Source organism: Labrus bergylta, chromosome 5, assembly GCF_963930695.1.
Source record: "Labrus bergylta chromosome 5, fLabBer1.1, whole genome shotgun sequence".
Lineage (NCBI taxonomy): Eukaryota > Metazoa > Chordata > Actinopteri > Labriformes > Labridae > Labrus > Labrus bergylta.
Window position 1 is genome coordinate 4,623,775 of NC_089199.1, and position 10,961 is coordinate 4,634,735.

At 41.0% G+C, this 10,961-nt stretch overlaps 2 protein-coding genes across 2 annotated transcripts; one reads left to right on the plus strand and one right to left on the minus strand.

The window, feature by feature from the left end:
• Window positions 1-867: 867 nt before the first annotated feature.
• Window positions 868-5,839, minus strand: zbtb49 (zinc finger and BTB domain containing 49). Its single transcript, XM_020647933.3, has 8 exons — window positions 5,588-5,839; window positions 5,035-5,227; window positions 3,795-4,906; window positions 3,651-3,697; window positions 3,488-3,561; window positions 3,222-3,304; window positions 2,877-3,038; window positions 868-2,000 (listed from the first exon to the last, which is right to left on the minus strand). Exons 2-8 carry the CDS (start codon window positions 5,184-5,186, stop codon window positions 1,255-1,257), a joined length of 2,376 nt encoding a protein of 791 aa, XP_020503589.1. The 5' UTR covers window positions 5,187-5,227; window positions 5,588-5,839; the 3' UTR covers window positions 868-1,254.
• Window positions 5,840-5,895: 56 nt separating this feature from the next.
• On the plus strand, window positions 5,896-10,160 carry lyar (Ly1 antibody reactive homolog (mouse)). Its single transcript, XM_020647970.3, has 8 exons — window positions 5,896-6,334; window positions 6,439-6,553; window positions 6,628-6,735; window positions 7,011-7,091; window positions 8,059-8,380; window positions 9,432-9,500; window positions 9,657-9,742; window positions 9,881-10,160. Exons 1-8 carry the CDS (start codon window positions 6,213-6,215, stop codon window positions 10,016-10,018), a joined length of 1,041 nt encoding a protein of 346 aa, XP_020503626.2. The 5' UTR covers window positions 5,896-6,212; the 3' UTR covers window positions 10,019-10,160.
• The last annotated feature ends 801 nt before the right edge of the window (window positions 10,161-10,961 follow it).

Consider the following 10,961-nt stretch of genomic DNA (forward strand, 5'->3'; position numbering starts at 1 on the left):
AAAGAAATTAGCACATAGGGCCCCCCTGACCAAACTATACAAACATTTTATTGAGGTTAAGTGCCAACACTTATAAATATTTGAATATAGACTTTTTAGGCAATACATATTTTTTTCCCCTACAACATATTGCACACTAGCCGCAATGATTGTGCAAGACTTCAACACAAATGTATTTAGATTCAATATTAATAAAATATACAATAATGTATTCTACACAGGTTCCTTCTGGCTTTATTGCTTTGTGACTAAACTAAAAACATCATTAACATTTGGTGCTATGTCCCAAGTCATGAAAGGCTTCTTTATGTTTTTCAAGCCATCAGATCATCTCACTGTTTCCACCTGTTAATATGGAACTTCCTGTGGCCAAAATCCATGGTGCCAATCAAAATACCATCTCATCTTGGGCTTCGATGCTTATTGAATCTTTAACTACCAATAAATGAAAGAACCGTGTATTACTGAGAAAACAAGTGGATATTAATTATGAATATAAACATGTATAAACGTTGAACATGTTTGTGTATTTTTGTATCCATGTATACAAGTGCAATTGCATAATGTCTACAACATGCACTATTATGTAGTGACTGGAGTGTGTCCTGCCAACCAAGTTAATCAAATGTAGCTTATTTTCCTGAACTTGTGTTCATAGTTACAGATCTTTTTTTTGGGGGGGGGGGGCTATACACAAAAATACTCGCATGATTAATAACGACAGAAATGTAGAAAATATTTGACTTACTAATGATGTGATTGATGAGTATATAATGATGATTCATGACCTCTGGGATGTGATATATAAATTTATATAATGCTTAAACATTGAAAATCTAGAAAAAAGAATTGATCACAAAAAAGATCTTCTCACTGTTACCTCAGTTTGAAGCTCCACAGCCTTCCATTTATTCCCACACAATAGGAAAGTGGCCCGATCCCTGATATGTGATACTGAGATCTCTATCAGTTACCTGTGCTGACATCACTGACTGGAATGTCGCAAGAGAATTAATATCTTTAGCATTTCAAGAAAGTGCAACAGCCGTTATTACCCATCATGACTTCAGGTTGATTAGTGATTTCTTTATGCTAAGAAAAACAAGGAAGTACTTTTATTTCATTTTTGCTCCATCTTAGGAGCTACAATGTTTATACTTTCATATATCTGTTTAAAAAAATCATGAGCCATTGAATAACAATTGAAATCAGCAACAAGCTGCACACCCTTGAAGAAAAAAAACATGAAATGTTTTACTGGTCCATGTCGTTGTCATTTTGCAAAGTTTTCATTGCCAGGCCCCACAGAGTCACACTGGAGATAAACTGGCCTTCACTGGACCTGTAGGATCCACCACTGGGCCTGCTGGAGGAAGTAAGTGAACTGCAGTGATTTTCTGTGGGAGGTAGGTACTGCCTCCCTACCATTCCTCGTCCCATCTCCACGGACATGTTCTCGTTTTCCACATACGGACCATACACCACCTCCTGAGGCACGTGGGGCTTTGCCAGCTTCATGTGGTCTGTAGCAGGCAGAGCTGCAGTCCTCTCCTGGTGCGTGGAGGAGAGGAGGTGGTGGGGCACCAGTGAGCGAAGCTCTGGGAGCGGGGTGGGAGTAGGAGCTGGGCTGAGTTGCATGCTGGGGGACGGAGTCTCAAGATGAGGTGCTGGTTGTGATGGTGAAGGAGTACAAGAGGATGGTTTCTCTAACCCTGAATGGGGCAACACGCTGGGAAAAGGCTCCGTACTGGTTACTGTAGGAGGGTTACTGTGGCTGCCAGGGCCGGGGACTGAGGCCGCTCCATCTGAGCTTGGGGGTGGGTCAGAGTTGTCTGTTCCTGAGTTGTCAGCCAGAGCACCTTTACAGTGTGAGGTGCTGTGTCTCCTCAACATGGCAGAGCGGGTGAAGCTCTTTCCACATGCGTTACAGACGTAAGGCTTCTCACCAGTGTGTGAGCGTATGTGACGCTGCAGGTCTCCTGAGCCGATAAAACACTTCCCTACATTAATTTGAAAACAGATTAAAATGAAGACACTGTTTAGAAAACAGCTACAGTATACACAGCATAATAACTACTCTGGGTACATTCCAATGTCCATACTTCCATACTGATTAGGTATGCAAGAAAAAAAAGGATTACATCCTTAAAATGTGTATTTCAGATGCAGTATAACAGAAAGAAAGATGGTCCACTACACTGGTTGCATTTCACTGTATGCAAGCAAGCATGTTTGTCTACTTTGACTCACAATCATATGAACAAATACTTCACATGGACTTAGCTGCTGAGAGAGCACATAGTGATGCACAACATAGTGATGCAGATCCATTGATCATCATTAGAGGTGCTGCAATGTATGACCAAGTAGTGTCCAAATACTGTAATATGTATACTGTATGCAATGCACCTTCTCTTTAAGTGCAGCTGCAGTACATAAAAAGAGAGAGTATATGATTTGAAAGCAGAGTCTGATTAAACTTTACAGACTGAGTTCGCATTATGCTCTTTCACATTAAGCATTTTTCTGCCTTCAGTTTTGCTCATTTAAGCAAGCAAAACAGTGTAATATATAACATACAGTGGTATCAAATAAGCTTGATAAGAGATTCATTCATTAAAAAGTCAAACTCCATGTTTTGGCCCTACAGCAGGAAATGACCAAGAAATTTTATGCGAGATATTTGAAAAAGAAAAACAGAAAAGGACACTGACATCACAGTCATCAGTTACACACACTTCTTATGCTTGGTAGGCCAAGCAAAAAGAGTTGATGGCTTATTGTGTCAGCCCTAGAATAGTGTTTTTCAGAGCAAAAGGTGTCTGCAGTGGAATCAATGTAAATAACTCTAACACATGATAGAGACTGCATCTTACCACAGGTGGCACAGCTGTGTGGTTTTTCCCCAGCGTGGCGGGCCTTGTGCTTCAGAAGCTTTCGGTGCGTGTTGAAGGATTTTCCACACTGGTCACATGTGAATGTCTTGTCTGTGGCATGAGTCCTCTTGTGCTCCTTGAGATTGCTCAAGTTGTTAAATCCTGACAAACAAGCAAAGGAAGATGAGTGGGGGAAAAAAAAGGATTTCAGGCAAGAAATGTGTTTTCTGCTGGGTCTTGGTAGTAAAGGTCTGGCTTAAGAATATGAACATTCGATAAAAATTAAACATGGAAGGATTGAAGAAGTATTTAAGACAGATGACTGGTCGGAAAAACAACATTCACCTCGACCACATATATCACACAGATGTGGCTTCTCTCCCGTGTGGACCACTTTGTGACGTTGGACATCCCCTGATGCTGTAAAGCTGGAAAACATGGACAACAACTCAATTCATAGGCAACTTTAGGGACTATTAAGGCTGTGTAACTCAAGGAAACTATTACATAACAATACTGGAAGTGCAAAGCTGAAGCTTTTATGTGACAGTAAGGATTCAGCAGAAAATACATGTAAGGGAAAAACTCAAAAGACACTGAAGGGACCTCACCTTTTACCGCATAACTCGCAGATGTACGGTTTCTCTCCCGAATGTCGCCGCAAATGTGTCTGCAGGTTTCCAGCCTATATAACAAAATCAGATTCATCAATACTATTTGTATCTATTTTATTCATCTGAACATTTCTAAGTGAAATGAAACATCAGAGGATACCTGTGAGAAGTTTCTCCCACAAACATTACACTGAAAGGGCTTCTCCCCTGCAACAAAAAAAGAAGACGTTTTTGCATGACAAGTGTATTTGCGAGTTATTTCAGTTATAAGCAAAATTATACAAAAGTTATAAGCAATAAATACCTGTATGTGAGCGCTTGTGAAGCTCCAGATTGCTCGGGTGTTTGAAGATCTTCCCACACACCTCACAACAATATTGCTTTTGTCCTGTCTGCTGCTGTGGCTCGTGCGCAGTCTCAACATTTTGCTCGTCTTGGTTGACAGGCAGACTAGGAAGTTGTGCATCTGTTGCGGTCTCTGTTACCTCCTCCTGGGCTTCATTATGGTCTTCAACAGGAGCTTGTGGAGCTTCAGCCTGGAGCACAGGCTCATTTTGATGGCTCTCTTTGGGGCAGCTGAGGACAGGTTCACTGACTGATTCTGCAAACATCTCCTCCAAAGCTTTCTGAGAGCGGAGGTAATTGTATTTCTTCAGGTACACCGCCTTCTTTGGGCGCACTGGCTTGTTGAGCAGGGAGTCTACTGAGTTGGAGTTAGGGGTGATTAAATTATCTGAGGGTGTAAGAGAGGAGACATTGTTTTTCTCAGCTGCCACAGATGTGGAAGGAGGGATGGGCTGAGCGGGGGTTCCTGAGCATATGGTAGTGTTGCTGACCTCTGGCAGACACTGCTGCTCTTCCACCAGCACCAAAGGGCTTGGGCCTTGATTTGAGGCAGCCATATTAGTTTGAATTGCACTTTGTTTGAAGTACTGCTTACTGTAGAAGTTACGGAGCTTGTAACCATGGACAAGCTGTTTTTCGATGGGTGCCTGAGAGCTGCTAGCTGTGTCACAGTTTAGGCTGCTATTAGGCACAGAGACAGGCATTTTTTTGGTGTGGTCCATATCACTACCAAAGCCAGGCCTCTGGGTTTCAGAGGAACAGTGTAGATCAACATCATGAGGAAGACCGCTCCCCAGGAGGCAGTCATGCTCAGAGCTCAGCATGCCCGGTAGAGAAAATGATGAGATTTCCACTGGAGGAGGACAAGGCTTCAGGAAAGCATTGCACATGCTCTGCACATTTGGAACCTGCAAACACTGGGCGATGTCCAGGAGTGCTTGAACATTATCTTGGTTGACGTCAAGATGGGAGGTGTACATGTAGTCCAATATTTGCCCGATGCCACCTACATCCTGGATAACCAAGTTAAACACCTCGTTCTTCTGACTGGGGGAGTTTTGGAATAAAGACCTAGAGAGACGATAACATAGATGTTCACATTGTGTCACTCTACGCCTGCAAACTGTGGATACTTGGCTAGAGGTGGCCATGTGAATATGCCATTTATTCACACAATATATGTAAAGAAATGAATGCACCTGAAATAAGAGCTGAAAGCAGCCAGGACGTTTTTGTGGGCTTTGAAGCAGACACCTTTGACCACCAGCATGCAGTCACACAGCAGCCCCTGAATCCTCTGCTCCTGGAGCTGCTGCAGGAGGTAGGAGCTGTGGCTGGACAGAGGGTCCATGGTCACTCAGCTGTCAGTTTCCAACTTCTACATCAAAATTGCTATGGGGACAAATGACAAACAGTAACACATCTCATGTAAAGAAAACATGTATGGTATAGCTAGTCCTTGAAATAAAAACCAATCAAATTATATTCCAGTGAACTCTTGTTATTGTTTTCAAAAGGCAATGTACATGATTCAACCACCGCGCAGAATCCAGTGTGTCTGTATTACGAGACCACCCATGCAAAAATTGGATGAAAACTGCTAACAAGCTAACAACAAAGCTAAGCTACACAAACCAATAAGACGAGTGGTGTAAACCAGTGCCGCAATAAATACCTCAGGAATTACATTTTCAAAGACAGAAATACAGTTCTTTAGTTCGAAGTTTATCATAAAGATAAAACTAAACTCACTACTATGCAGTCATCCTTTTATTTGGATGATGGGTCACTTTTCGAGAGCAGTAACGTCATATCACTTCCTGGTTCAGCCAGCCTGTATTTCGTGCTGCACAAACACACAAATACTATCAGAAATCTCATCATTATTTTCAAATGACAGACTACCACCGTAACCTATAAAGTTGATGCACGTTAGCTGCTTTAATACAAACGTGTTTGTTTTGTATACAGGACAACTCTGTACTGTACAAGAACGGTCTCCAATCTAGTCGGAACTTTATTTTGGTTGTAGTTTTACACGGAATACTTTTATTGTAGCTCTCGGCTGTCCGGTGTGGTCACGTGTGTTTTGAAAAGTTGATACGCATGGACCCCGCAGGAGAGTCGTTCAACTTAAATGCGATTTTAGAGCAGAAGAAGCTCAAACAAAGGCATCTGTGTATTATAATCCATTCAGTTTATACGTCGTGAAGCTAAAAGTTAGCGTGAACCAGCACTGGGGCGGTCGCACCTTTCGCACCTTTTCCTTATTTCTGTTTATAGGTTGAGTGTCGTTAGGTTGATCTGCACGCCGCTTTGCAGATCTGGTTGATTGTGTTGTTTATATTGTGTGAAGTCAGCCGTAGGCGTCGTTAAAATGGTGTTCTTCACCTGTAACGCGTGTGGAGAATCCCTGAAAAAAGCTCAGGTTGATAAACATGTGAACATGTGTCGGGGTTGCCAGGTCCTTTCTTGCATCGATTGTGGAAAAGACTTCTGGTAATGAGTCTTTACTACTTTTCTGTTTCAGTTTAAACCATTGTTGTTTAACCATCGCTTGGCTGCAGTGTCTCTCATGGTATTTCTCTGTCCGTGTTTCTCAGGGGGGACGACTACAAGAACCACATTAAATGTGTCAGTGAGGATCAGAAGTATGGAGGTAAAGGCTTCGAGGCTAAGGCAAACAAAGGAGACGTGAAACAGCAGCAGTGGATCCAGGTACGTGTAGAAACATTGTTCACTCCGTCTCTGAACATTTTTGGCTCTCTAACATAACGATTGTTTTCCTGTAGAGAGTACATGAAGCCATGAACAAGCCTGGTGTCAGTGCGAAGCTGAAGGATGTGCTCAGACAAGTCAGTGCATATGATAACGTCCCGAGGAAGAAGGCAAAGTTTCAGGTTTGTGTTACTCCATTCTGTACCACAAATGTTGTGTTTTGTTCACCACAATGTGTGACGAACAGGACGGCATGGTTCAGTGCCCATGTCGCTCCTGGAGGCATAGCTATCCCACGGGAATGTAATATGTAGTGTAAAAGTTTAGATTAGAAAAGCACCTTGTAAGTGCAGCCCGTTTATCATTTCCATTTATGAACAGTTGCATCCTCACAGTGATGTAGTTCTGGACTTAGATGCGTAAACCAATCATCTTTCTTGTGTGTTATTTTCCTCAGAACTGGATGAGAAACAGCCTGAAAATAGGCAACACAAGTCTGCATGAAGAAGTTTGGGAGATCCTTGCTGAAGCTGACAAAGTAAACAACTCTGCTCTAAGATTCTTTCTTTAATGTTTGTTTGACTGTGTACATATTAGCGGTGGGGGAAAAAATCAATACAGCAGCGTAATCGCGATATTTCACATTCCGATATATTATATCGTGTCATGGCCGCAAAGTATAGACACTTTTATTATATAAATAGCAAATGTGCTTTTTCAATTTGTAATTGCTGAAGGGGTTGCACAATTCAGTTTGAAAAAGTTGCGTTGTTAAGAATCACTGTGATTGTACAGTCCATACATGTTTGTGCTCAAGTTTGATTAGACTGAAACACTAACAGTTCAGATTGTGAGGTGCATGCAGCCTTTTACAGGGTTTGATGATCAAAGTGTTGGTCAGTGTGTGGGCATGACTCCCATTGTGTAGAAATAGAAAGACTATTGGAGATGAATAGACAATTTAAGATAGATAATTTGTTCTTATTTGACAGTTGATTTAGTTTAATTTTGTTGACATGATCTGCAGTAAAAAAAAAAGTTAAATCGCAATATATTGTATTGCAATTCTCAGCCTATTGCAAAATGTTTAAAATCGTAATAATATTGAGTTGTGACTCAAGTATCGTTAAACTATCATATCCTGGGGCCTCTGGTGATTCCCATCCCTAGTACATACCAATATGCTTCAAAGACTTTCTTTATCTTACTTAATCAGAATTGTATCTAAGTACTCTGTCATTGGTTTCTTTTTGAACATTTAAAAGCTGTCCTGTGAATGAAGTAGACAAGAGTTTGGCATTATTTATGTTTAGAGCATAAGAGGTGGCTGGTATGGACTTCTGATTTATAATGGGATGATGGGAAAACATGGCAGCTGTATTCTTTTTTTCTTCTGCAGTCTAATTTAATATGCTTAATTTTAACATATTAGTTCAGGGGGAGTTAAAATGTGTTCCATATATCTTCAGTTTCTTAACTGACTCTAACCATTCAAAATCTGACAGCCTCCAGCGGCCCCACAGGAGACAAAAGAAGCCAAACTGTCAGTGGATGAAGTCAAAGCGAATACTAATGGCAATGAAAAGCAGAATGGAAATCCTGACGTCAAAAAGAAACTTAATAAACGTGAGCGCAAAGAGGCCCGTCAGCAGAAGAATGGGAAAGCTGTAAAAGCTGCTGAAAAGCCTGACGCTCAGGAGCCGGAACAAGAGCAGGCTGGGAAAAAAAAGAAAAAGGACAGGAAGAGGAAGCACAGCTCTGAGACTGAAGAAGAGCAGAATGGGCATGATGCTGTTAGTGAGACATCCAGCAAGAAATCAAAGACGAGTAAGTGATGTTCTACAGGTCTACTCACAAATCTGTTCTTAAACCGTTCGATGAACGTTTGCCGCACAAATCGGAGATTCATCAATGTGTTCTTAAATTTATTCTTAATTTGTGAACAAAGTTATATCTTGCTCAAAACATGCGTATGCACAAATGAAGGACCAGCTTTCTCAGAAAATGTAAACACTCACCCTTTTAACTAAATGCACAACATATTAATACTACATTCAGTAAAACAAAAACTTGTGTATAATATAAAAATATATGTACATATATAAAACTGTTTAATAGTCAATAAATCAAATTTTCTGAGCTTACCATCAAGAATATAGCAGTTTACACATTGAAATGTAACAGTTTAGAATTTGACTTCCCAGCTGTTATGAAAACCAGCTGATTAATTGGAGCCTATTTAAGGGCATGCAGGGTACATACATGGTTGTGGAATACGTCCATGAAAGTGTAAAGATCTAACCTTGCTGAAAGAAATTGCAGCCTGTGCCTTTAGAAGAGAGCGCATCAGATCGTTAAAACATGTCTGAAGAGTGTGTCGAAGGGATTTATCAGCTGATTCCGACTGCCAAGGCATGTACAGAATGCTGCAACTATGTTGGTTCCTGTAACGGCTTCTAAGCCACCAGACACACCGCTCTTTTTTGCCTTTTGGGGCCATCTCTTGCAGCTTCTACTTGTCTCCACCTCACTGCTCTCGTCCTGATACACCAATCCGATGTCCTTATATTGAAAGATGGGGGCGTGGTAGTATGCTGATTGCAGGTTGATAAGTGATTCTGAGTCACTAACATTTGTAAGGTGGTGAGAAGCAAATTGGGTGGTGCATACGTGAAGTAATTGTATTGAAATTGCATTCTTGTACCTTACCTTTTTTTTTTTTAACTAAATGCACACTTCTCAAATTCAGGTTCAGATTACTTTATTTGTTCCCCTAGGTAGATTTCCATCATGACACTCAGACTACAAAACAGATGTAACAAGGAACAACACATTCTGGTGTTTAGTTTAATAACTAACTGTTTGTATATTCTTTCAGTCCACCCAGAAGAAGAAGAAGAAGAAGAAGAAGATGAAGACTCAAAGGACGATCAAGAGGTTCCCAAAGGTAAGACTGCTTTTTCCACAAAATAAAAAGTAAAACAATGAAACCACCAGGGGTCAATGTTGCTTCATATGCTAAGGGGAACGGAAGGATCACCAGTTGATACCTGCCACACACAAACAAACTATCAGCTGATTTAGGTTTCTTCATAATCCACAGGCAAATTTAACTGGAAGGGAAACATCAAGGCAGTGCTGAGAGAATCACCTGACCAGGAACTGGCAGTCAAGAAACTCAGGAAAAAGGTAAATCAATGCATGTTGTAGTCAATCTGTGTAAATCTATGTGATCTCAATGACTTTGTAAAGCAACCAGTCCTTTTTCTTTTTAATGTCATTTTAAATATTAAAGTTGTCTTTATCCTTTTTCTTTCTCTACTACAGGTTTTGGCAGCCTACTACTCTTTTGCTGGAGAGCAAAATTTTAAAAAGGAAGAAGATGTGCTAGCACTCTTCAACAAGAAGATCAACAAAAATCCCAAATTTAGAGTTCTGAAAGAAAGAGTGAAGCTCATGAAGTAGTTTGTATTCTCACACATTCAGCATGAAATGTATGTTGTTCATAGACTTTTAAAATTGAAAAGCCTTTGTTTTCCTCCATCCTCCCCTGGGTGTTCCTATGCAGATGATTTAATCTTAAAGATTAAAACTTTTTATTACTGAATTACGAGTCGTGTTTTGTCCAGTAGGTTTACAGATTAGCCCGAGGAACACGTCAATGTTGTTTAATGTATAAGATGACACATTGTGATAGATGGCTGCTCTCCACATTCCAAGCCCACAGTACGGCTGGGAAATGGCACCTTATCTGTGGGATTGGATGTTGGAGTGGGGGAAGGGAAACAGGAGAGGTGCACCTGAGGTGAATTTGACTCTCACACGGGACAACGCTAATGCACATTCCTCGGCACCCTGAACGGGGTTCACTTGGCCAGGTACACAGAAGCTCCATAGAAGCAAGATGCTTGGTGTCAGCCTCAGGTGAAGTTTTAATGCTGTCTGATTTTCCACCGCTAGAATGAGCAGCCTTTACCCTGAGTGCACACACACACTGCAACAGGAGGAAGTCTTTCCAGCTTTATGAAGCTCTGCTAATCCCAGCAGGTTTAACACAGATGCTCATTCATCGCACTGCTTACCTGTAATTGTATATTGCATACTTAGGGTATTAGTCAAGCTGTTACTCAAGTTTGGCAGTATTAAACCCGTGTTTTCTAGTCCTCAGTGGGACTCAGTGTCGCTTAAAGCTACTGTTTAATCCAGACCCCACAGGGTACTCAGAAACCTGAAACAAGGCCCATTTCCACTGTTGTAAAACAGATCTTGCTGGACAGATCAATATTTGATTTCTGCAATTAGATACTGCAGGATTAATTATATGGCCATATGTTGGTTCTGGTGTTTCATCCCTAAAATTTGTGGCAGCCAAAATTTTGCCAGCGAGGTCAGTCAGTATGAACTTCGG

Bases quoted from the DNA above. Each gene is read 5' to 3' on its own strand.
- lyar (XM_020647970.3), top strand. From the start codon at position 6,213: ATGGTGTTCTTCACCTGTAACGCGTGTGGAGAATCCCTGAAAAAAGCT. The intron at 6,736-7,010 runs GTTTGTGTTACT...TATTTTCCTCAG, and splicing joins GGAAGAAGGCAAAGTTTCAG to AACTGGATGAGAAACAGCCT. The intron at 7,092-8,058 runs GTAAACAACTCT...AAAATCTGACAG, and splicing joins TCCTTGCTGAAGCTGACAAA to CCTCCAGCGGCCCCACAGGA.
- zbtb49 (XM_020647933.3), bottom strand. From the start codon at position 5,186: ATGGACCCTCTGTCCAGCCACAGCTCCTACCTCCTGCAGCAGCTCCAG. The intron at 4,907-5,034 runs GTGCATTCATTT...TCGTCTCTCTAG, and splicing joins GCTTTCAGCTCTTATTTCAG to GTCTTTATTCCAAAACTCCC. The intron at 2,001-2,876 runs GTAAGATGCAGT...AAATTAATGTAG, and splicing joins ACACAGCTGTGCCACCTGTG to GGAAGTGTTTTATCGGCTCA.